General features: G+C 41.4%; 1 protein-coding gene across 1 annotated transcript in view; it reads right to left on the bottom strand.

The window, feature by feature from the left end:
* Positions 1-3,600: 3,600 nt before the first annotated feature.
* Positions 3,601-25,074, bottom strand: part of pnpla6 (patatin-like phospholipase domain containing 6) — a 111,219-nt gene continuing 89,745 nt past the window's right edge. The window contains exons 33-39 of the mRNA XM_077718293.1: positions 21,716-21,832; positions 21,124-21,272; positions 20,361-20,513; positions 20,062-20,178; positions 19,770-19,854; positions 19,390-19,535; positions 3,601-6,887 (exon numbers count right to left, since the gene is read on the bottom strand). Coding sequence (XP_077574419.1) covers positions 6,825-6,887; positions 19,390-19,535; positions 19,770-19,854; positions 20,062-20,178; positions 20,361-20,513; positions 21,124-21,272; positions 21,716-21,832 — 830 coding nt within the window. The 3' untranslated portion in view covers positions 3,601-6,824. The remainder of the gene's footprint in view (positions 6,888-19,389; positions 19,536-19,769; positions 19,855-20,061; positions 20,179-20,360; positions 20,514-21,123; positions 21,273-21,715; positions 21,833-25,074) is intronic.

The raw sequence follows: 25,074 nt of genomic DNA, 5'->3' as shown, positions 1-25,074 counted from the left end.
TTAATGCTGTTTTCGGCTGGATTTTCTGTCATTTTTGTGCATTTTGGGGGGTTTCGCCATTGACGTCCATCGCTGTCTTTTTCCAGGGAAATCACTACCCTGGACTCGGTTTAAACTTTCAAAGAGCTCCAGTATCTGTATTTAATCATTGAAGGCTGTTTACGCGTGATATTAGCACATGATAAATATTATAAAAATACAAAATATTCCTGAATACTCTTGTCATGGGAAGAGTATTCAGGAATATTTTTATTAAGCATCAGCACCATATTTGAACTTTTGTCAATGTAAAAATAAAATATATTTCCCCATCAATTTCTTTGCACTGTGGAATTATTTCTGGCAGCTGTGAGAACAAATGAAGACAAAGTAGTAGTTGTTTCATTGATAACTCTTTGGAGTTTGAGATACGCAGAAATATATACCTGTTAAATATATTTTAATTTTAAATAACTTCCCAATATTTTAGGAAATATATATTCAAAACTATTTGTTGAGAACCTTAATTCAAAGATTAATCTCAATCTGTTCTATTCTGGTGTAAATTACAGTATCTACTGTTATAACTCCTTTTTTTCTGTTATTAAAGTACTTACTGTTATGACTACTTGGTTTGGCCGTAAGTAAATGCCCTTGTTATTCTAAATGAATGTTGTCATCAGTAACGGGCCGTATATGGCCCGCGGGCCGAGGTTGAAAAACTTGTACACACACACGACTAGGGGCGGGGCGAGCGCGTCGGCTAAATGTTCTTCGGCTAGATCAGGGGTGGCCAACCCGCGGCTCGCGAGCCGCATGCGGCTCTTTGCCCGGTTTCATGCGGCTCTTACGTCCATATCAAAGTTTGTATTTGTGTTTTATTTTTATTTGCGTGTGCGCTTCGCTTGAGTTCAATACGGTATTTTCGTCCAATGCGCATGTGCTCGGGATGAAACTACCTCAAAGTTTCCCAGTAGGAGCAAGGTCATTTAAGTAAACGTTTTTAACAGAGTGGGAGAGCTCCCGTGAACCAGAAGCGACAATGAACAGCGTCGCGCACACAAAAAGTATCCCAAAGATCGAGCGTCGGCTGAAAAAGCCACACCCCCTGCGAGGCAGACCAAGGCGAGAGTGCTCAGCCGGGAGCAGCCAATAGGAGAGTGAGGCGTACACCACGTGGTGGGCGCGCTACTTAAAAGCCATTCATAATAAATGACAGCTCACAAGGAGCAAATGTTGCGCAAAAATAGGCTCTGATTTTATGCCAGAAGTCCCACTAAGTAACATGCATAGCAAAAGAAAAACGCTATTGTAAATTATTATATTTTTGTTTGTGGACTTGGTTGAACTGAGAGTTTGTCTGTGTGAGACAGTGCACACAATGTTCATTGTTGATAATGACTGGCCTGTGCTGTTAGTGCTGTAGGAGTCAATTTATGTCATTACTATGCTGGTGTGTGACATTTACAATAAATCTGGCTGAGCAAAGGTATGTGTATGATGTGGCTCTTTGCGAAACACAGTAAAAAATGTGGCTCTTTGCGGTACCACAGTAAAAAATGTGGCTCTTGGTCTCTGACTGGTTGGCCACCCCTGGGCTAGATAGTCGGTCAGCCAATTAGTCATTTGGCTAATTCTACGTTCGGCCTGATGCCCCTTCGGCGAGTTGGCTGTCGCCCAGATGTCAGCCGGCTAAATGTCTTTCGGCAAGTAGACCGGCCACGTTTTCTTTTCAAATTGAATAACTTGCATTTACAAAGACAATCATATTAACTTCCTAATGATATTGACCAAATAATGTGCTTTTGATTCATACAGTATCTCTGAAATACAACGTGAGAAGATTTTCCCTACAAATTAACACATTTTCTACTCCCTATTAAAAACCATGCATGGAGGTAAAAATTGTGAGTCAGGAGGTTAGAAGAAGTACTTCCTCTGCACCATCATTTGACCCTTCATCCGTGGACTCATGACATTCTGCTACTTTGTTCTTACTCATTTCTATTTTGTGGTGAATGAAAGACTAAACGCCATGTTTGGTTTATGGTTGGTTATCTTTTAGGTTATTTATTGTTGTTTGACAGTCACCTGTGAAAGCCAGTGGTGGAATAAAATAAGATTGGTGAGAAGATGTACATTTTCTTCATTAGGAGCAGAGGAAAGACACCTTGTGTCTGTTTTTAGGTTGGTATATTTATGACCTGCCTGACCGGTAGATTTGCCTAAAGATGTTGCGAAAGGATAGTTTGCCGAACGGATAGTTTGCCGAACGGATAGTTTGCCGAACGGATAGTTAGCCGACCGGACGTTGCGCCGAAACGGGTATGTGTACATATATTGTATGTGTGCCCCTTTGTGTGTTTGCATGGCCAGACATTTAGGGGAAGTTTTGAATGTTTACCATTCCTTTCAGCTTTAGTTCAGTGAATTTGTTTTGTGATCCATTTGTCACTCAACTTAAACCACTTGGCAAGACAACTAAAGCTGAAAGGAATGGTAAACATGCAAAACTTCCTCTAAATGCATGGCCATGCAAACACACAAATACAAGTGCGTACATGCTGCCAATGTAAATATATAAATTTTTATTTTATCCTTGCATTTAAAGTTGTGGTCATTTGCATGGAGCTATGTGAGAAAAAACAAAACTACAAGACTTATGTGTAATTCTAAGGGCCTTGGTGAAAATGCTGGTGAACCTTTTACTTCTAGTTTAATTTTAAATCATTTCCCATTATTTCAGGAAAGATATATTCAAAATTATGTGCTGAGAATCTTAATTCAAAGATTAATCTCAACATTTTCTATGCTGGTGTAAATTTTCTGGAGTAGGATTTCTACACTTTTTTCTGTTCTGAATGCGCTTGTTATTCCTAAATGAATGTTATCTGTGACGGACTGTACATGGCCCGCGGGCCGGGGTTGAAAAACCTGTACACACACGACCGAGGGCGGGGCGAGCGCGCGAATCCCGTTTCGGTGCAACGTCCGGTCGGCTGGCTATCCGGTCGGGTAACTATCCGTTCGGCTAACTATCCTTCCAGCCAAACGCCCACTCACCTAGCTGAATAAGTATAAAGCATTGTCATATAAATTTTAACTACAAACGATTCAAACAAGTACGAGTAAACCAAGCATTGTATAAATGTTTTTAAGTTTTGTTGAAATTTTACAAAACCATTCACGGTCACACTTTTGTACGTGTGCATGTTTTTGGGATGTTGTAGGAAAGTGCAGTACCCGGAAAACTCACGGAGGCACAAGGTGGAGATGCAGATTCCACAGAACCTATACAGTTTGACATATCCACCAACTGCAAATTTGGTGTTTTGGAGGATTTGGCAGAAAGTCTGGTGTGTAACACGTCCTACAGTCTTTTATTTCCAAAATATTTCTAGTACTGTAACTTCATGACAGCGATGTACAGTAGTCTTTTGATTATAGAGTCTTCACTTATCGCGAATTCACTACTCCGCTATTAATTCATCATTGATTTTTTTTTGCCCGGGCAAGACGGCACCGAAGTTAGGCAAGTGAACCTCTAGACCAGGAGTTGGCCTCATTACATGACCATCTACAAAATGAGAACTTGAAAGCAGCAAAAAGAAAAGGGCAATATGGCATTAAGTCAATATTTATTTTTCCATGTGCATATTAAACTGTTCATAATATTTAATTTGATGAGCATGGAATATTGTCAATGTTAGTTATTTCTTTAGATAAATCCCCAACAATAAATTAAGGTAACACAAAATTACATGAATTAACATCCAGTAGTTAAAAGATAAAATTACAATAATTACAACATTAAACCTGGTGAATAATTATGTAATTTGCTTTTCAATAAACTCAAATAAGTTCAACATCTGAATGTTGTTGAAAAGTGTGACAGATCTATTTTTGTGAGACCAATAAATACAGGGAGAGCTGTGTGGTGTTCAAAGATGTCAATCGTACGGCCCTCAGGCCATGATCCGATCAAGCCCATGGGGTTGTATTGCTTGACAAGCATGTTGAAGTTAATTCATACATTACATACAGAAAACAGGCGGCCCGGTGGAGCGAGTGGTTAGTGTGTCGGCCTCACAGCTCTGGGGTCCTGGGTTCAAATCCAGGTCACGCCCCCTCTGTGAAATTTGCATGTTGCTCCGGGCCTGCGTGGGTTTCCTCCGGGTACTCTGGTTTCCTCCCACTTTCCAAAAACATGCATGGTACTACTGATTGGACAGTCTACATTGCCCTTAGGTGTGACTGTGAGGGTGCGTGTCTCTTTGTGTCCAACGCTCGGCTGGCCAAGGGTTCAGGGTGCACCCCCCCCCCTCCCCCCACACACACACACACTTCTGGCCCGGAGTCAGCTGGGATAGGCTACAGCACCCTATGTCACCCTAATGAGGATAAAGTGGATCAGAAAATGAGATCAGATGAGACAAACAGAAACAAATGCTTTAGTTCTGACATGAGCCCCATAAAAACAGAAATGTTATGATTTGCGTGTGCATGTCATCAATGTGCACTTTGCGTTTGTGTTGCACGCCACAAAGCCAGAGTGACTTGCGTGAAAAAATGTTTGTCGAACTCAGGCACGTAAGCATTAAATGAATGTATTAGGTTGTTTGTTTGGGAATTTTATTTGCAGTTACAAATGATATTATGGCGTTCTATGTTTAATCAAATGTTTCTGTCAATGGGTATGTTTAGATAGATCACTGGTCAAGCTCAATATGTTTCTAGTCAAAGCATTGCTTTCTATCTTGCTTTCAGTGTCCTGAAACTATTATTAACGTCAAAGGCAAAATGGATAATTATACTCAGGTCTGCATTGAAGTGTTTAATCATTTTATCTGCTTAAACATCACAGGGCATGGTCTGAAGCTGGGGGCGATAAATGAAACGTGTTGTTTCGGCGTTCTAAAACAAACTGCACTCCTGATACCACGTTCTGACCTATGGTAGTGGTGTGGTGGAGATAAATTATACGACTCCGAAACGCGGCAGGACTATGTGCTTTGGTCTCACTGCTCTTACCGGTGTCTGTTTTTCCATCTACAGTGAAGGAGATACAATTGGCTGCTCAGAAATCTGGTGTGGTGAAGGGTCCCCCCGACATCGTCGAGCGGCATGGAGGGAAGGAGATCCAACATACATTGATGCGATTGGCATCCCCCAGGGCGTCCCAGATGAGTATAAGCTGGCTAATCAGATCGCAGCAGGATGGGAATCCCCAAACAAAAATGTGGATGGGATAAATTACCTGCATTACAATGTCCAAAAACTTGGAAATTATACCGAACAGGGATTCGTGGCCATAAAGGAGCGACGGGCAGCTACCAGTCTGATGGCGTACCAGGATCGCATAGCGGTGGAGATGCTCCTTACGGAGCGTTTGGAGAACAATGTTGCACCTTCATACCGAACAAAACATTACCCATTTGGGTCTCTCACTAGGGCCATTAGTGGCCTGCAGACCCTAAAACCGGAATATGAAAAAGCATTCTGGAGTAGAATTATCCGCTTTGACAGACTGACTGGTGGGATAAGACCATTGGAAAATACTACCTTAACATTGTGTGGGTGTTGTCTTATCCCGTTTGGGCTCCTTGCGAAGCCAACTTATGACTACTGCAATTGCCCCTACAAATTCTAAATTACACGAATTATATATTTGCTTATGAAACGTACCGGGGAAAGCAGTGAAGTCCAGGAGTACGGTAATTCCGAGGACAAATTGGACGAAAAGGATTATGTTCTTTCTTTTTCAGACCAGCCATGTGAGTAAGGAGTAGGCGGGTAAAATTGCAGTCACCTGACATTTCCTTTTGTGATTACTATAAAATAATTAATAACATACATATTATAAAAATGGCGGAATTTATTCTGTAATACCATTATATGTGTATATTTAATCATTTCTTTGTTAAATCATTCTTCCAATTGTTCGAAGAGTCTTCGGGGTCGTAACCAGTCCTCTAGTTCCCTTACAAGGACTGTTTATCTGACATCTCACCTAGTATAAGGCTCCGAGAACTGTTGATCTGGGTTTGCAGCAAGGACTCGGGCTTCCAACAGATACGGATATCTGCCACTTCCAGCAACACTCGCATTGTGTTCCTACATCGTGACGCAGTTTGCGCTTCTTTATGTAATTGTTATGTCAAACGAAGGCGTGATTGTTTTATTTCAAATGAAGTTGTTTTTAGTTTCCTCTTTTGTTATTGTTAAAATACCTTGATTGTTACAGATGTTTTTTTGCTTACGCATGTTGGATTAATCAATAACCTTGTAATTGTTTTGATTCATGGCTTTAAAGCCGTACAGGTATTACTGTTCGAGGAGATACTTTGGAGATCAAGATGAAGTCCTGACGCTCTGATCTATCTACCCTTAAGGTTCTTATCAGTGATGCAATCTATTTAATTAAATGTCAATAATTAAATAAGATGTCTGCCTGCAGTGATTGATAATTATATCGAAAGGGTAATTATTAATGAACCTATCACCCGCACCCATTTTGCAGATAAATATTGCTGTGGTGTGCAAGGTACTCTAGTGTGGGTTTGTTTAATTGAGTCTGTGTTTTGTTGTTTGAAGAAATAGATTTCATGAGGTGAGAGGGCCCTTTCAGAATCCATGGGTTGAAAAATCATCTTCACATTTTGTGGAACACAATAAGCAAGATGTGTGCTGTTATCTCAGTGGTACCAAGATATTTTAGACTTAGTGGACTAGTGCAAGAAAAAAAATAAGAAAAACAAAAATGGATTTCCAGAAAATCTGAAATGAAGAATGGAGCTCTTTGTTAGCTTATGACCGACTTCAAAATCTTCTATTGCAGATTAATGTCAGCAGACTTCTGAGATGTCATTGGTGAGTTTTCTACGTTGTCGTACAGACTTTTCTTCATCCTGCATAGTAAAACAATGTTTTGGTGAGTACACACACAGCTGGCCAACGATTCTGGGTGACCCCTGCTTCTGGCCCGTAGTCAGCTGGGATAGGCTACAGCACCCCCGTGACCCTAATGAGGATAAAGCCTATGCTCTATTATTACGATTATTTTAGGCATTGTGGATGCAGCCTCATTTAGCACCATGACTAAGCTAAGGGAAACTACCGTTTTATTTCATATGCATAAATCAGGGTAGATAGCCTTACAGCATGTATCACAAACATGCAAAACATGCTGATTGGTTCTACTACTACACAATTTTGTAAATGTGCATTCCTTTCTAAGTACATACATATGAGGGGGGGGGGTTCCATTTCTTTGGGCGTCATTTTAATGACCATTCAATCATTAACTTTCAAAAAAGCTATCACAGCTGACTTTGAGCGAAAGGTAGAAAACACCCGGTCAATAATTTATCTTATTTTTTAAATTGTATACTCTAACAATTCATGTGTGTATGATAAGTACAGTGGGATTTTGAGATACGCGCTTAATGCATGAGCTCGTATGTCGATTTACTCGCATCAGGAATCAACATTTCCCATAGAAATTGAATAAATACAAGTTATTTTGTTCTCACTCTGAATAAAACACCAGAAACAGGATTATAAGTTGAAAAACCTAATATTATTGGTTGTCATTCACCATCTATTAACAGAGTAAAATAATAACAAGTGGTTATGATGTTTGATAATAAAATTAGGCCTTATGTTATACAAAGGAGAGTTGGTGGATGGGGAGAGAGAGAGTCACGTGACAGATGCACTCGTAATGTAACAAACTAAATTTAACTTAAATTAACAGTTTCCTACACACACACTTAAAAAAGTTTTAATCTTACATTACACTAAATTTAAACTCTGTATGTATATATATATATGTATGTATACATGTATGTATATATGTATGTATATATGTGTAGATATATGTATGTATGTATGTATGTATGTAGGTATATATGTATGTATGTATGTATGTATGTATGTATGTATGTATGTATGTATACATGTAGGTATATATGTATGTATGTATGTATGTTTATAGGTATATATGTATGTATGTTTATATGTATGTATGTTTATAGGTATATATGTATGTATGTTTATATGTATGTATGTTTATATGTATGTATGTATGTATGTACGTATGTATGTACATACGTACATACATACATACACACACACTCTGTATGTATATATATAAATGTGTATATATATATGTATGTATACATGTATGTATATATGTATGTATATATGTGTAGATATATGTATGTATGTATGTATGTATGTATGTATGTATGTATGTATGTAGGTATATATGTATGTATGTATGTATGTATGTATGTATGTATGTATGTATACATGTAGGTATATATGTATGTATGTATGTTTATAGGTATATATGTATGTATGTTTATATGTATGTATGTTTATATGTATGTATGTTTATATGTATGTATGTATGTATGTACGTATGTATGTACGTACGTACATACGTACATACATACATACACACACACACACACACACACACACACATATATATAGGTAAGCAAAGCTTCCACTTTTGAAACACTTACTGAGTTACTACTAGTTGAGGAATTGAAAAGTTGTTTGCCTGAACGAATAGTGACCCACTTAAACGAGCGCGAGTTTGAAACGATGTCACAAGCCACAGTTCTGGCAGATAACTACTTGCTGACGCACAAAAGCTCGTTTGGGTCTACTCGATCTGATAACCGGGGCTCCCCAAGCTCATATCCGGGTAACCAGGATGAAATTCCTGGTAAGACAGTAACGCCCTCGTGGCGTCAAAACTCTGTCACAGAGCGCGAGACGCGTAGATGTAGTTTTTGCCATCGAATTGGGCATCTTAGAATGAATTGTTTTTCTTGGAAAAACCATCAGGAAAGGGACTAGGTGAAAGATTTGGATGTGAAAGAGAGCAGAATTGTTCAGACACTGAATCGGCCGTCTACAGTCTCTGATGTTAAATCGTCAGGTGACTTGATGGACGTAGTCGATAAGGGGTACACGCCCTATTTGTTTAGTGGGTGTGTCTCTCTCCCGTCAGCTTTACAACAAGTTCGCTCGGTCTGTATATTACGGGACACCGGCTCGAACCAGTCTCTGATGTTGTCTGGTATCCTGCCTTTTTCTAGTGAGTCTGAAACCAAGGTGTTGGTAACGGGAGTAGGGTGCGGTTATATATCCGCCCCGTTACATCAGGTCCAATTGTAGTGTGCGTTAATCACGGGTACATACAAAGTAGGGGTAACCTCAAGTTTGCCAGTGGCAGGAGTGGATATTCTTTTGGGGAACAACATTATCAGTGGGAGAGACAGAGTAGTGCCTATGGGGGAGGTGCTAAAGCAGCCTGTCATGTAATATCCCGATGCGTTTTCCAATAGTTTTCCGGATGTATTCCCCGTATGTGCCGTCACTCGAGCGCACGCTCGAAAAAAACAAGAAGTAGATTTATCAGACACCATGTTTTCACCGGAGTTGTTTGATAGGGCTGGTAACTTCACCACGGAGTCTGCTGCGGCTCTCGCCTCTGAGAAGAAAAAATCTTTGAAGCTAGAGCGTGTAGAGAAAGCATGTGTGGAGCAAGAACGGCTTGAAAAGGAAAAGGCATTGGAAGAAGAAAGAAAAAAAATAGCACAAGGCAAGAAGAAAATGTCCGCCGCGGAGATCAGCCTGCAGAAAGTACCCCAAGTTCCGGTGCCGAGGCCACGCAAAGTACTCCCGTCGCCACTGGGGCCGCCAGTCGCACCCGTGCGAAGCCATTAACCAGGCTTCCGGTGCCGGCCGGCCTTCCAGGCACAGTTCTTCCTGGCACCGTTCTGCCAAGCACCATTCTGGCCAGCACCTGCCCGCCCAGAAGCGGTGGCAATGCTGCGGCACCCCTGGATGATGGTGCCGGCGACTGCAAGAGCGGCAAAGCTCTGGCACCCCTGGACGAGGGAGTTGGCGACCCTCCGAGCAACCAGGGTAAGGTGTCCGACTGTTCTAAAATTCTGGTGTCTCCTAAAGGCAGAGGGCTTGGCCAAGACATAAAGGACCGGCGCGGACGCCCGCCAGACCGGCCAGGCCTCGTCACCGGCCAGCACGGACGCCCGCCAGACCGGCCACGCCTCGTCACCGGCTGGCACGGACGCCCGCCAGACCGGCCACGCCTTGTCACCGACTGGCGCGGACGCCTGCCACAAAAGAAGGCACAGTAAAGCACGCCGGCGCAGAAGAGGACGACGGCGCAGAAGTGAAAATAGGCAAAAAAGAGGGCGCATTAAAGCACGCCCGCACAAAAGAAGGCGCAGTAAAGCACGCCGGCGAAGAAGAGGATGGTGCAGAAATGGAAGTCGGCGCAGATGTAGAAGAAGATACCGGCGCAGAAGTAGAAGATAGCGGCGCAGAAGAAGAAGATACCGGCGCAGAAATGGAAGCCGGTGCAGAAGAAGAGGTTATGGATGATGCCCTGTCTCGGGTTTAAGAGAGTTTTATCAGGAGTGTATTGATTGATTGAGGCAGGTTGGTGGTTCAATTTCGTCAACAGGTTGACTCTTGAGGGGGGAGGTGTTACGGCTGGCATCCTGGACACACTATGTACGAGGTGTGTGGATTATTTTCTCTGCAGGTGCATGGAACTGTGGCTCCACCCCTGTGACATAGCCCTGCCCAGGCCAACACAGCTGTGACTACTTCCCCAATCATCCTTCCCCCAATCAAGATTCACTTCCTGCCCTTATTTAAACCCTTTTAATTATTCAGTTCACCCCTTGCCTTTGCCCTTGATGCCTTGCTGACTTGCAGGCTTATGAGTACGTTAGTCCCTGTTATATTTTGTATGTGTTATTAATAATTTTGGGTTGCATAGGGGGACTTGAGATAAGTTTAGACACCCCGGGGTATACATATAGTTTGTGCATTTAGACACACAGTTATTCCCCTGTCTAGATTTTATTACATCAGTTTGACAGTGGCACCCTTCGGTCTTATTTCCTGTATTTTGTGGGTGTTCATTTGGACGACGTGGTGTGTATGTCTGTATGTGTGTGTGTATATGTATGTACAGTGATCCCTCGCTTATCGCGGTTAATGGGGACCGGACCCCACCGCATTAGCTGCATATCCGCGAAGCAGGCGGGCGCCATCAAAAACGCTTATAGAAACGTATAACACCTGCACAAAACCACCACCAGGCTAATTGGATTGGATAACTTTATTCATCCCGTATTCGGGAAATTTCTTTGTTGCAGTAGCAAGAGGGTGAGGATGCAGAAATAGGAAAGGCATTTTACACAAATATGTAGTTAATAGAAAGTCAATAAATAAATACATGAATAAATATATAAATAAGTAACGGTGTTGCTGAAATATATAGACACATACACACATATATATTGGAAGCACGTGTACACAATATGAGAATTCAGTAGGTCCTAACCCACAGCCTTTTTTGGTTAAAGAGCCTGACAGCTGATGGGAGGAAGGATCTGCGGAATCGCTCCTTCCTGCAGTGAGAGCTTCGAAGGGACTCCACCGACTCGTGCAGCGGGTGGGAGGTGCTGTCCATGATGGACTTCATCCTGGTCAGCATCCTCCGCTCTCCCACTTCCTCCACAGAGTCCAAAGGACAGCCCAGAACAGAGCTGGCCCTCCTGATCAGCTTGTTCAGCCTGTTCCTGTCCCTCTCCGTGCTCCCACTTCCTGTTCATTCAGGTGTTTTATTCCACATTAGAATGCAGGTGTTATGTTGGTGCCTACAAAAAAATCACTGCAAATGTAATAAATGTAAACTTTATTCAGAAAACTCAGAAATTCAAAAACATCATAGCAGAAATTCAAAAACATCATAGCAGTCCGGATGGATCTCCCGCAGTTCTTTGGCGCGTAAGAAACATTGTTAAGGGGAGTTGTGAACGTTGTTTTATTTGGTCGGTGAGGATGCGCCTGTAAACAGCCATGACCTCATCGATGCGATTGCTGAACTCAACTGCCCTCACCATGTTGTCGTCCATTTCTTTGGCGGTCTTTGGCAGTATTAAAGAGGTCCTGCAAATTATGCAAAGTAAGGCCACCTTGGTCAGCTTCGTCACCCTCGTCGTCGGCAGCAGGCTTCTCTTCCTCCTCACTCGCGGACTTGGTCATCTCCTCTAGGTCCTCCTCTGTCAGTGGGTCTGGGTGACAGTCGATGAGATTTGTAGTCTCATCAGCCCTCATGTCTGAGAAGCCTTCGGTCTGCACCAACCGAGCCAGCCTGACAGCATTATCAACGGCTGAGTGCTGAATTTGTTTGGGAGTGAAGCGCTCATAGTCCTCAGTGATTTTCTGTGGCCACAATTTCCTCCAGCTGGAGATAAGTGTCTGTTCTTTCATGCCCTTTAGGGCATTCTGAATGTTGGTTAGACACGTGGCTATGTTGTAGTCCTTCCAGTAGGACTTCATGCTGAAGGTCTCGTCGGGCTCTTCAATGGAGGAGATGAGACCCTCCATTGTCGTCTTGGTGTAGAGGGCTTTCAAGGCCCTGATAACCTGGCTGTATAAGAGAAGTGGTGTTGGGGGAAGGAACTCCACCTGCACCCCCTCATGGTGCAAATTAGCTGCATGTCCTCCTGCACAGTCCATGAGTAGAACCACTTTGAAGGGCAGTCCCTTTTCGGCCAGGTAAAGTTTTACCTGCGGAACGAAGAAGTTGAAGAACCAGTCATGTGTGAGGGCCTTGGTGATCCATGCTTTTTTGTTGGACATCCAGTAGATTGGCAGCAAGGCCCTGTTCTTGTTCTTCAACACGCGAGGATTCAGTGACCTGTAGATCAGGCCGGGCCTCAGCATGAATCCTGCTGCATTGCCACACAAGAACAGAGTCACTCGAACCTTGTGGGCTTTGAAACCTGTCTTCTGGAGTTCATCCTTGAAGAGAAAGGTTTGGGACGGCATCCTCTTCCAGTAGAGTCCAGTTTCATCCATGTTTAAGACTTGCTCCGGGACATATCCATTTTATTCTATCAATCCCGGAAACACATCCTCAACTTAGCGCCTCGCTGCTGCTCCGTCTGCAGAGGCTGCATCTCCATGCAGCGACACATTCCTTAGTCCGACTCGCCGCTTAAACCTCTCAAGCCAGCCCTTGCTGGCAGTGAAAGCCGTACGTGGTCGTGGGTTAGTCTGGCTTGAGGCACCGGGTAGAGGATCACCTTCGTCGACGTCTTCTTCCTCGTTCAGAATGCTGACGTCGTCGTCACCACTCGGATTAAGTTTCCGTCCAGGCTGATTTGCTTCGCCCTACAATCACGGATCCAAATAACAAGTGCATTTTCCATTCGCATCATGACCTTATTCTGGGTGTTCACGACCCTTTTGGCATCTTTCGTGAAAGATGTTGCAGCAGTTTTGCGGATGTTCTTCTCCTCCTTTTTTATGTACCGCACCGTGGATTCATTCAGGCCGCAATGTCGAGCTACGCTAGCGTAGCTACTTCCTGCTCTCAACTTGTCCAATAAACTCACTTTCGGTAATTGTCAACATCTTTTGCTTTTTCTTCTGCTCACTAGAAGCACCAAGGAATGGAGAGCGTTTGGGAGGCATCACGAAGGGCTTCACAAAACTTTTGCGCTTAACTTCGCGAGAAGCGTACTGTACTGCACGAGATAAGCGTGGACTGAGAATGGGAATCGGGAGAAGTTTGGGCTTCCGTGGTGAATGGGCCAATGGGGAGTCGAGTACAGTCATTGAGCAATCATCTTGCACGTTTATGCCCGTGATGCGGCCGTGATGCTGCCGTGATGCTGCCGTGATCCCCCATGATGCTTTGCGCATACATTTTTTGTGTTTTAGAATGTATAAAATGAGGAAATTACTAATTCTAATAGAATCTTTTGTTTCCACGCACACACACATATATATATATATATATATATATATATATATATATATATATATATATATATATATATATATATATATAGAGAGAGAGAGAGAGAGAGAGAGAGAGAGAGAGAGAGAGAGAGGGAGAGAGGGAGGGGGAGGGGGGGGGGGAGGGGGAGGGAGAGGGAGAGACATATATATATATATATATATACCCCATATATATATATATATATATATATATATATATACCCCATATATATATATATATATATATATATATATATATATATATATATATATATATATATATATATATATATATATATATATATATATATATATATATATATATACCCCATATATATATATATATATATATATATATATATATATATATATATATATATATATATATATATATATATATATATATATATATATATATATATATATATATATATATATATATATATATATATATATATATATATAAATAAAACACTCCTGTCAACAAGACTATGTGCTTTGGATTCACTGTTTTTATCAGTATCTGTTTTAAAGTGGAGGAGATACGATGGACGGCTCAGAATTTTGGTGCGGCGGCTGACCTCTCTCGACGACGTTGAGCCTCATCGAGGGACGGCGATCCAAATTATAAAAGTTGGAATCATTCCTCAGAAACAATGGCCGACTCTTCTGGTGACTAGTAGGTCTGTCGGATCGGAAGCCTTGACTTGCTGTCGGGTGGACATGAGGTGGTTTTGTAGTGGAGTTACCTTATTTATTCCTCTCCTTTCTGATGGGACAGGTTGATGCGCTATGGTTAACCAACCCTCATCACTCCACTAGGCATTCATGCTAATCTCCTCAAAGTAACAAAATACGCTGTGGCAACCTTTCAACACCGTTTTATTAGCGACCCAAATAACCCATTATTTAATTCCCTTATTCATATAGACGGCATGGTCCAGGGGTTAATGCAAAAGCGTTAAATGGTTAGATGAAGCCATAGATTGTTGATTAATTGTTAAATCTGTTTGAATGTTATTTCAGGTTTAGCGCGTCAGTAGAATTGAGGGTTACGCCCTCCAAAGATGCGTCAGGAGGAAACGCACTGTCAAACCCGGTTGCACCTAATATAATACGTGGTTCTGAGTGAATATGTATATTTAATATTCGGTTGAACCGACCTATGAGCACTCAAACAAGTCTGCGTTTGAAAAGATCAGTCAGAACAGTCGGAGTACTTACAAATTAATTATATGTGTATTATAGCATATCATAAATAGTTTAGGTTTCCATGCGCCGACATTTGAGAGAGTGCGTGTGGAAAATTCTGTATCTGGTGTTCTTCGACCGCTCTTTGGTCTTGGCCATAGAGGAGTTTGGAGTGTGAGAGACCGAGGTTGTGGACAGGTGTCTTTTATACCGATAATGAGTTAAAACAGATGCTATTAATACAGGTAGCGAGTGGAGACCTCGTTAGACCTTGTAAGAAGAAGTTAGACCTCTTTGACAGCCAGAAATCTTGCTTGTTTGTAGGTAACCAAATTCTTAATCCACTCTAATCTGGTAATAATTTCTTCAAAAATCAAACGATGTGATTTTCTGTTTTTTTTCCCCCACATTCTGTCTCTCATGGTTGAGGTTTACCCATGTTGACGATTACAGGCCTCTCTAATATTTTCAAGTAGGCGAACTTTTAGACAATTGGTGGTTGACTAAATACTTAGGAATGTTTGTAAAACAAGTGTGAAAAAAATATTGCTAAAATTTCATGTGGATTTTTTTTTTGATCAGAGGGCGTGGCAAAGCTGCCCTCCCTTTGTGGAAATATTAGAAACAGGAGATGAGAGTGCATTTTATTTTTTGCATGGCCGGCCTGAGGGAAAGTTGAATTAACCCTGTGAGTACACAATTTTATTGACCAAAACATTTGAATTGAATGCATTTTGTTTTAACATCTCACTATCCATCTTGATATAAACAGAGTCTGGATTATAGTTTGATTTTAATCCATTGACACAGAACAAGATAGATGATTTTTCCCAAAAAGTTCCGCGACATACTTTAACAGTTACTTATTAACTTGTTATTGGGAACACATTTCTATGATCCTAAGATGGCTTTTCCAGCGACGAGGATTTTGGGAGTCAAATACCTAAGGAAGACAGATGATATTCAAGACTTTTGTGGGGAATGGTCCAAGCGTACAAATAATTTAAACCCCAGCTGGCCTGCAAGTGGAATGTTTGATGTAAGCCTCTGCTAGGCTATGAGAGTTAGAATTAAGGACTACAAACCAAGAGATAAGAGCGACAAATGATGGAAAAAAGAGAAAGAATTGGAAATTTTACAGCTGTTTAAAAATATAGGGGAGTTATGTAGGAAATGCAAAACGATGAAAAGCAGAGTGGGAGATGAAGCTAAGATAAAAAAACAAAAAACATGGGCAGCTTAATGATCAGTGGTCAGGCGAGGTGCCATTAGGTCTATATCCTTTCATCATTGGTCGTGTAAAAATTGCAGGGGATGTGGTCCCAGGTGAAGGAAGTCATTCTCCTCTGTCACCAGCGGAAAGTTTGTCAAGTCCGCCACAGTACTGCAGCACTGACAGAAGAGCCCAAAAGCCAAAAACTTTAAATGTGCTGGATTGTCATGTTGAAAGAGATCAAGTGCTCAGAGAAATGACAAAGCAAGGATGCTTTTATTGGGACAATATAGAAAACCAAGATGGGGGCACGGACAAAGAAAAAAATACTATCCAAGACTTGACAGTGAGGTGGATGACACAACTCAGAAATATATGAAGTATGAATGTACAAAATAATAGAAGGGAAAGACAGGCTCAATAAGTTAACTGTGGCAGAAAAGAAAGAAGTGTTGGGAGGTTGTGTTACATTTGTGGCAACAGGCATGGAAGGCAAACAATATGATCTCAGATACAGACCTGGCATCCACCCTCCAGAAAGGTATACTGATTCTGCTAATCAATTTCTGATTTTAATAAAAGGAGCCCAGCGGCAGTATATACCATGGCCAACCTTGGAACTTGAGATATTTGTGGCATGGCTCCCTGCTCTTCATGAGGGTGCCAAGAAGTGGATAAGGGTGTTTGAAGAGACAGTGGGCAAAATCCTGGGATTAGGTGACATCAAAGCAGTGTGGGCAAAAGTTCTAGGAATACCAACAATGAAAAATGTCCTGTAGCTAGCTGCGATGGAAAATGTCCTGTACCTAGCTGACATCATTGGATGCGTAACCCAGAGGCAGATGGAGTTGAGTTCAATCTGTATCGCAGACTTGTGGGCAACATGAAGGAACGAATATCCGATCAACATTGATCCCAAGGACCTTAAATGACAGCCGATCTGCGATACGGAAAACCCTGCCGAATACACATCAGCCGGCAGCTGAAAACACTATTCAGAACAGTGGTTGTTGTAGCCATGCCAAATCCAGTGAGAAGCAGGGTGGATGATATGGTGGGACCTGCGTCAAAGTCACGTTGAGAGTTCTGTGAGCACGTGGTGCACGCCATCGAAAAGTACAGACGGATGAACAACGGCTGAATGACCAAGACAAAGAATTGCAAAGAAAAGTGGCTCAGCTACAGCTCGGGGAACTGTACACTAAGAACAAGAGGAAAGTTCAAGCCTCAACCAAAGATTCCAAGCCAAGCCTGGCTGCACCAGTGATGGCTCCACTGTCACCACTACCATAAGGGCGAAGCAAGGAGGAGCAGTCAGCAGCAAAGCGGTCCTCCTCAGACTCCTCTAGGCGGGATGTGAACAGCCTGGTCACATTCGACAGAATTGCCCGTCTAATCCATGGACGGCTTCTGATGTGTACTAGGGAGGTTGTGGCGGTCAATCCTCACAGGTTCAAGGCTCCAACTCGCAACAACAATATTCTGGTCCAGTTAATCCATGGGGTGGGCTGAATATTGAGTATTAGGGGTGCCCAGAGAACCCAGCAGGGGAAGGTCAGTTGCCAATAGTCACATCTATAACCAAAAGCAAATTCTGATTTATGGCAAATTCCACACAACAGTGGGATTCTCGGGAACACTTCAAACAATATCAACGGCAGCTCCAGCTCAATTAATGGTGAGGGGTGAAACAACCATAATGCCAGTTCTGGTATCACAGCAGACACCTGTAATTCTTTGGGGACTAGACACCCTGTGCAAACAAAATGTAAATATTCGATGCACGCCATAGGGAGTAGTAGTTGACAAAAGCTAGGATTTTTTTTAAATTATCCTTCAGGCAGCACTGACAAAAGTGTACCGGATAGGTGATATATCTGAACCAGTGCTCTGGGCCGTCCACAAGTGGGAAAAGTACATCCTTTCACAAATTCCAAAAGCAACAAGACCGTGGTCTGAATACCATTGTACTATGAGCCGTCATTTATTGAAGCATTTGAAGGAAAATGGGAATCAAACCTGAGACATGCTGGTGGCCATGGCCACTGAATATATTATCGTTGGGCAGGAGGGTGCTGCGTCAAATGTCGATTCGAGTCCATTTCTACCGCGATGGTATAATGTACCTAGCTCTTCGCCATATGTAACTTTGTTGGTGAATGAAGGTTTTATGTCCGGAGATTTGGGATCAATAATGAAAAACAGGTCACTGGTAACTTGGAAGATGACAGTTAATCCGTTAATTCTCATGTACCCAGATGGGACAAAGATAAAGTGTGTGTAAATTGTGTGGAAAATTCTATGATTTCAAAGCCAAGAGAAGTGATTGTTGCATGGCATGCAGCAGATGTTCCAAATCAAAAAAAGTGAGAATGATTTAAAGCAAGACATGCTAAAACACGTTCCGGGAAATTTGTCGTCAAAACACAAAACAGACGTAGGGTTGGTCAAATCAGCAAACCCCATCAGAGTAAGTCTTTAACCTAATGTGAATCTTCCAAGACACGCTCAGTACCCGTTGCGACCGGAGGCAGAAAATGGCATTGGACCAACAATCGAAGGGCTTTTGAAATCAGGTGTGTTGATTGAAACAACAAGTTATGCCAATATTTAAACATAGCCTGCATGTGTATAACCAGGAATTGAGGGAAGACCTTCTAGGTATACACCTAAGTAGCACTGTGTTACAGTATGTGGACGATTTGTTGATCTGCGCGCCAACGCTCGAGAACTTCAATAGAGACTCAATTAAACTACTACAGAGACTCGGAGAGGGAGGACATAAGACCTCCAATGCAAAGTTACAATATTTCCAGTCCCAGGTAGAATATCTGGGAAGAGTCATTTCACATGGAACAATTTCAGTGCCACATTCTCAGTTGGAAGGAGTAAGTAACCCTAACCGAACCACGTAATGTGGAACAGATAAGGACCTTCTTGGGAATGACTGGTTTTAGCTCGAGCTGGACAGTAGATTATACTGTTAAAACAATGCCCTCGAGGGAATTAATGAAGGAGGGCGAAAACCAAACATTGAGGATGCCATTGAACTGGACTAATTAGTCCAGTATTGCGTTCAGGACAATCAAACAGGAAATGCAGACAGCTCCAGTACTTCCTGTCCCCGACTACGGCAAACCATTTTCTGTTGCACTTACAGTCTGAAAGACTCTATTTGCAATCCACTCTCCTGAGGACTGGTCCCCTAGGTCTTCTACCTCTTCTTCCTTCTCCTGCCCTTCTTCCTCTCTCACAGTGTTCATCCCATCTTCCTCATACTCCGTCAGACAGTCTGACTCCTCCGCTAAGAGAAACATTTAGGAGAGATTACCATGGAGCATTATGAAGCGGCTCACTTCACGAACATCTATCAACTATCAGAGACATGTTCAGATGTGTTGTGTTGTAGAATGCTAGCCCTTATTTATTATACCAGTTCTAGTGAATTAAATTTTTTAGGTGAACTGCGCAATATGTGTTAAATAGGGAGAAAAACATTTTCTGCAGTAAAACATGAATAAAGAAAAAAATAATTTACCATCAGAGACATAGTTTTGTACTGGTTCTATCCTGGAAACAATCTCAGCAAGGTCTGTGAAGTCAGCTCCTTGAAATGTACATGACTGGAACACACATTTTCAAAATTTTACTCATTTTGCATATTAAGGCAATCATAAAATCAGTGAGAACAATAATTAATGTAGCATTCCATAAAATAAATTATTGTCATGAGGTTTAGAGGCCTTTCTCAACATTGTTGTACTCTTGTTTGACTAAGAGCATTTACACGATCCAGTACAATATCTAACAATAGTAGTTATCACTCTCACGTCAACTCTTTTGCTGTCATTGTGGTCGGCCGATCCATGGTCCCTTAGCATGTTTTCAATTATGTCACCTCTGGCCCAGCCAGTGAAAACCAGTTTACCGTGCTGGAAGCCCACATCCTGAAACAGAAACAGTGTATAAGGAAGGAGCCATGACTTAAAATATCTAATAGCACTTATATTATACATATATACATACTAAACATAACAAAATACTCTAAAGCCACAGTACTGTATTTTTACATGAGGATGTCAAAACAACTGTCTAACTGAAAGAGGAAAGTTTTGTCAAAGAAACTCACGTAAATCTCATCAAACTTTCCAAAGTCCATGGTCTTGAAACGATCAATGGGCGGTCTAATGTACTCGCAATAAGTACTCTTCTTGACCACTTCTAATTGCCGCACACAAGACACATAGGCCAGCCGAGACTGGATTTCTGCCATGTCTGGCACCTGAACAAAGTTGTAGAGATTATAATTGCAATGAAATGGCTGCAGAGCTGCAAAACGTCAAAAAATTATGATAGAGGGTAAAGAGATTTTAAAGATTTTTCCATCTAGCATTCATCAGTGACACACAAAAATAAAGCTCAATTTTATCTAATGCTTTTCAAATAGTTTCCTTCTTTTAATAGTTAATTATTTTGTGCACATAGCTAACAGATGTGTACACTGCATAAAGCAACTGTGAGAAATTATACATGTTGTTGAAACGGAAGTGAGCACGCTTCTTAACTTTTAAAATAATTGAACGTTTTGAGAACATGTAAAAGGCAAAAACTATTTAGAAGATGACATTTTGATTTGAAATGAATCATTATGAGTTAAGATGATCGCAAAAAAATGTATATAAATTGCTGAAGTATTTTTTTCAGTAAATTTGATTCCAATCCCATATTTAGTAATTTTGTGAAACAGTGAAACAGTAATCTATGGATGATTCATAGTATTTAGCAGTTTTGTGACTGTGAAATTACAGAAAGATAGTTTATTAGCACAGCAAAACAGTAAATGCAATCTAAACATTCATTACGGTTATTTCAGCATTATTAAACGGACGCACCTTAACTTTTTTAGACCAGGGATTGATACGTTTCCACAGCAGCCACCAACCAGACAGACAGTCGCCATAGTTACAGAGATCTGTCTCGTCCTGGCTGCCCACATCAATAGCAATGACAGTTTTGGCACCCATGTTCCTGGCAATATCCGCTGTGATATCCGCAATGCAAAAACCAGAAGTCAGCCGCAGAAAAATGATATAAAAACAAGGTCTCAAAGTAAATACACTTCCACCTCCAAAAAGCTGAGTGTTTAAAAATTATGTTATACTGTTTGCCATTGTGCTGCTTGTTAAGTGTATTTAAAGACTATCTTAGATATTGGTAATAAATTTGCAAAATTCATGTCAATTTCTTTTTTACTACCAGGCTCTATCTTGGGATCAGATACATATAGCACCAATCTGACTGACAGTGAGCAACTGGAAACGTGACTTTTGGTATCAAAACTGATTTGCAAATGTGAATATACCCTTAACATATGTAGTTGCCTTGCATCCCTTAAACCACCAAACAAGATATGCACAATCCACATCACTACTTCTTCTGGTCCATCAGGTTGGCAGAGTCTGAGAGTGTACCACCTTTACTTGCCTGGCAGGTTGTTGATGTAGCCACCATCCATAAGCAAGCTCCCATCTTTGGGATCGCAGAGAGGCGGCAGGTACCCGGATAGGGTCATGCTCGCCCGTACATAGCGCCATAGAGACCCTGGCACACCGGGGACGCTAATTAGTGTTGATGCCGACCACAACCCAACAGAGATCAGTCCCGTACAGGGAGATTATCTCTGCGGTGTTTGGGATTGTAGTCCTGCCCGTCTTTAGTCTGATATACAGCAGAGCAAACCTCATTAGCATGTACACAGATCAAATGTGACTTGTGAAGCAGACAAAAGGCAAATAGCAGTGTGACAAATGGCAATCACAGAAAAAAACAAGGCTGTAGAAATCTCCAAAATCTGTGTAAACAATGGCACTTGATAATGGCAAATGTTCAATGTAGTAATGTTTAAGAAATAATTTTGATATTCAAGGAGGCAGCTATTTTGAAACAGGTTTTACGATTGTTCTTTGAAACAACAGCTTGCCCAATTAAGCAATACAGTTCAGCAAGAGCAGGGGGCAGGCGCCCTGCATGGATTGGAAGAATAATATGCACAGCAAAATTGCACCAAATTGCAACCTTGCATTAAAAGCATTTGTGAAATATGATGAGATTTTAATTAATTAATAGTTTTTTGGCCAGATTTATTTTCATTTTATATCCCGATAACATTGGGGCAACAGCAGGATCCAGAACACTTACTCTAGTAAAGGGGAAAAAGTGCAGAAATAAAAAGGACAAAGTTATGGTCATTGAATCAACATTTTAACACATTCTAATAGCAATTCTAGGGGTGAAGAAAGTTTTTTTCTGAAGGAACAACTCAATGTTCCTTCAGGTCAAGATGAACTGAGAGATGACTTGAAATGAAACAATGACAGCTAATGAATTAAAAAACAAACAAACACCTTTTCACAGGGAAACATTAAAGATGATGACTTATCGGTGGACTTTAGATGCTGCAAAAGTAGTTCAAAGTAAACAATAAAAACATTGCTAATTTATATTTTATCCAACTGCATTACTTTGTACTAATGGTTGACAATGCTGAAATTTCACAATACTATATCCAAATATATTTAAAGTTTTATGAAAAATAGGTAAGACTTTAAGCATCCACATGGAACAAGGGTGACAGACTCTGGTTGGTTCGCGGGCCGCTTTAACATCAACTTGATTTCACGTGGGCCGGTCCATTTTAGATTTATTATTTAGATTTTTTTAAAAAAATAGATTAAAATAATTGGATTAAAAAGAAAAGCGAGCTCTTTGAGACCTTAAAGCAAACAACGACACCCTTATCCAAAAATAGAGCTCTCTGGATGGGTAAGAACGCTGGACAGCACAGAGGGGCTAAGTGCAAATTTAATTAAGCGGAACAACGTGTGGTCTTAGTACTTTGAGAAATGGGCAAGACATTTTCAATATGGCTCACAGTTTGAAACAAAGTGTCCATGAGATTGATGACATGTTCATAGCCATTGAATATGGCAATTGTCTTGACAGTCATGTTCTTGTACAAAACCATATTTGTATAAAAGAGAAACAGCCGTCACAACTCCCCATCACTGTTTCTTGTGGGGCAAAAACCTTCTGAACAACCTCCTCTAGCTGACCAGACCACACCTCTCGAATCTGAAGAATAGTTACCTGATTTGGAATAAAGCTCTCAATAACCTGTACACTATGCCATCATCTTCCCTTCACCGTAATCATACTGCACAGGTCTCTCTTTCATTGTTGTTTTTTGGATTAAGAGGAGAAAATGTATTGTCAGAGGTGCGTAGAGTATTTAAAGTACCAACAGGGGTTGGGTAACACTGGCTTACCCAACCAGGCGAAATTATCAGACAGGGCTAACTGATCTCATGCCAGGCCCAATAAAAAAATATATATTTAATTTTGTGAGCAGTGTATACGTCAAAGCATTAATACATCTACAAATCCGTCAAAGTCCTTATCTTCTGTATGCACCGTAATGAGTTTGGTCAAGTGTCCGAGTTTGTCGTCGAACACGCAGGGTTCAATCTCACTGTCAAAGTCGTCGTTGAAAGCTACTGTAAACGTGATGATGGCTTTGGTCAAAGCTTGAACTACAGTGCTAGCCCAAATGTTAGCCCAGGCTTCCACAATCCATTCACAAATCGTTGCATAACCAGCCCGACGCTGCCTGCCAGTCTTTCTGTAACTATGTTTGCCATCAGGCATCCATCGCTTCCAAGCCTTAGTCCATGGAAACTCAGCTTTGTCTTTTTTACTTGTCAAGCCTGATTTTCCAGCTACATTCACTTGCGAACTAAGAACTAATTTAAGTTTAATTGTTTTGCTGCAGCTTGATTTTCATGGTACTCCACATAACTCATAGCTTCCAGTTTGAACGATGCCTTCCTTGTAAGTGCATCTCTTTGCACCTACCCATTTTAGGGATTCAAACGATATTGTCTTCCAGACCACTTATTCGCCAGGTGAAGGGTGTTTTAACGCCCCAAAAAAGAGGAGTAAAGCAACGCTAGAGTTAGTGCGAGTACCACTGTGATGTGCCAAGGCGAGGCTTTGATTGGTTCATGTAGCGACGGAACCCTGTTGCCTACACAGTGATGTGCCAATGCGAGTCTCTCATTGGTGTGTTCAGGACTCCTTTCTCGCAGCAATGAGTTCTACATTTTACCGTAACATGAGAGCCATATGCACCCATCTAAAGAGACATATATGGCCCGGAAGCCATAGCCTGGGCTATGGCCTACAGTAGTGTTGTCACCTTTTGGTTGCAAATAAACCATTAAAATCCCTAATTAAATTGGCATAGTCCATGGGGAAATATAATGACTTTAATATGTTAATTTTGACATTATTTTTCCATCCACCTTTAGCCATTAATGCACCCCTTCCTTTTATTTTTTTTTTAAATATATTTTAATTTGTAGGATCAGGGCAGCTGGTCCCTCTCAACAACTGTTACGGCTGTCAGCCTGGGTACTTATTATGCTGTGGGTTGTGTTGTTTTTGTGTTTGGTTTTGTTCTGCATCTGCCTGGAGCTGTGACTCCACGTCTGTGGCGGAGGTGTGGAGGATCGCTTGACCATTGTTCATGGTGCTGCCATTCTGGTGGTCAATTAACCCTTTCATTTCAGCCCCGCCCAGGCCAACACAGCTGTGACGACTTCCCACTCATCCCTCCCCCAATCATGGTCCACAAGCAGCTCTTAGTTAAACTCTCCTATCTTGCAGTTCTGGGCTTGACTGTCTGGCTTGCAGTCCTAGTTTAATTATAATTTACTTGCTTTAGAAAACACATGTCTAAAGTTAAGTAAGTTTTGTTTGCCCCAGCTTCACCTTATTTGTGAGTA

The sequence above is a fragment of the Stigmatopora nigra genome, chromosome 6 (assembly GCF_051989575.1).
Source record: "Stigmatopora nigra isolate UIUO_SnigA chromosome 6, RoL_Snig_1.1, whole genome shotgun sequence".
NCBI lineage: Eukaryota > Metazoa > Chordata > Actinopteri > Syngnathiformes > Syngnathidae > Stigmatopora > Stigmatopora nigra.
Note: the sequence above shows the minus strand (reverse complement) of the source record. Positions and strands in the feature narration are given on the sequence as shown.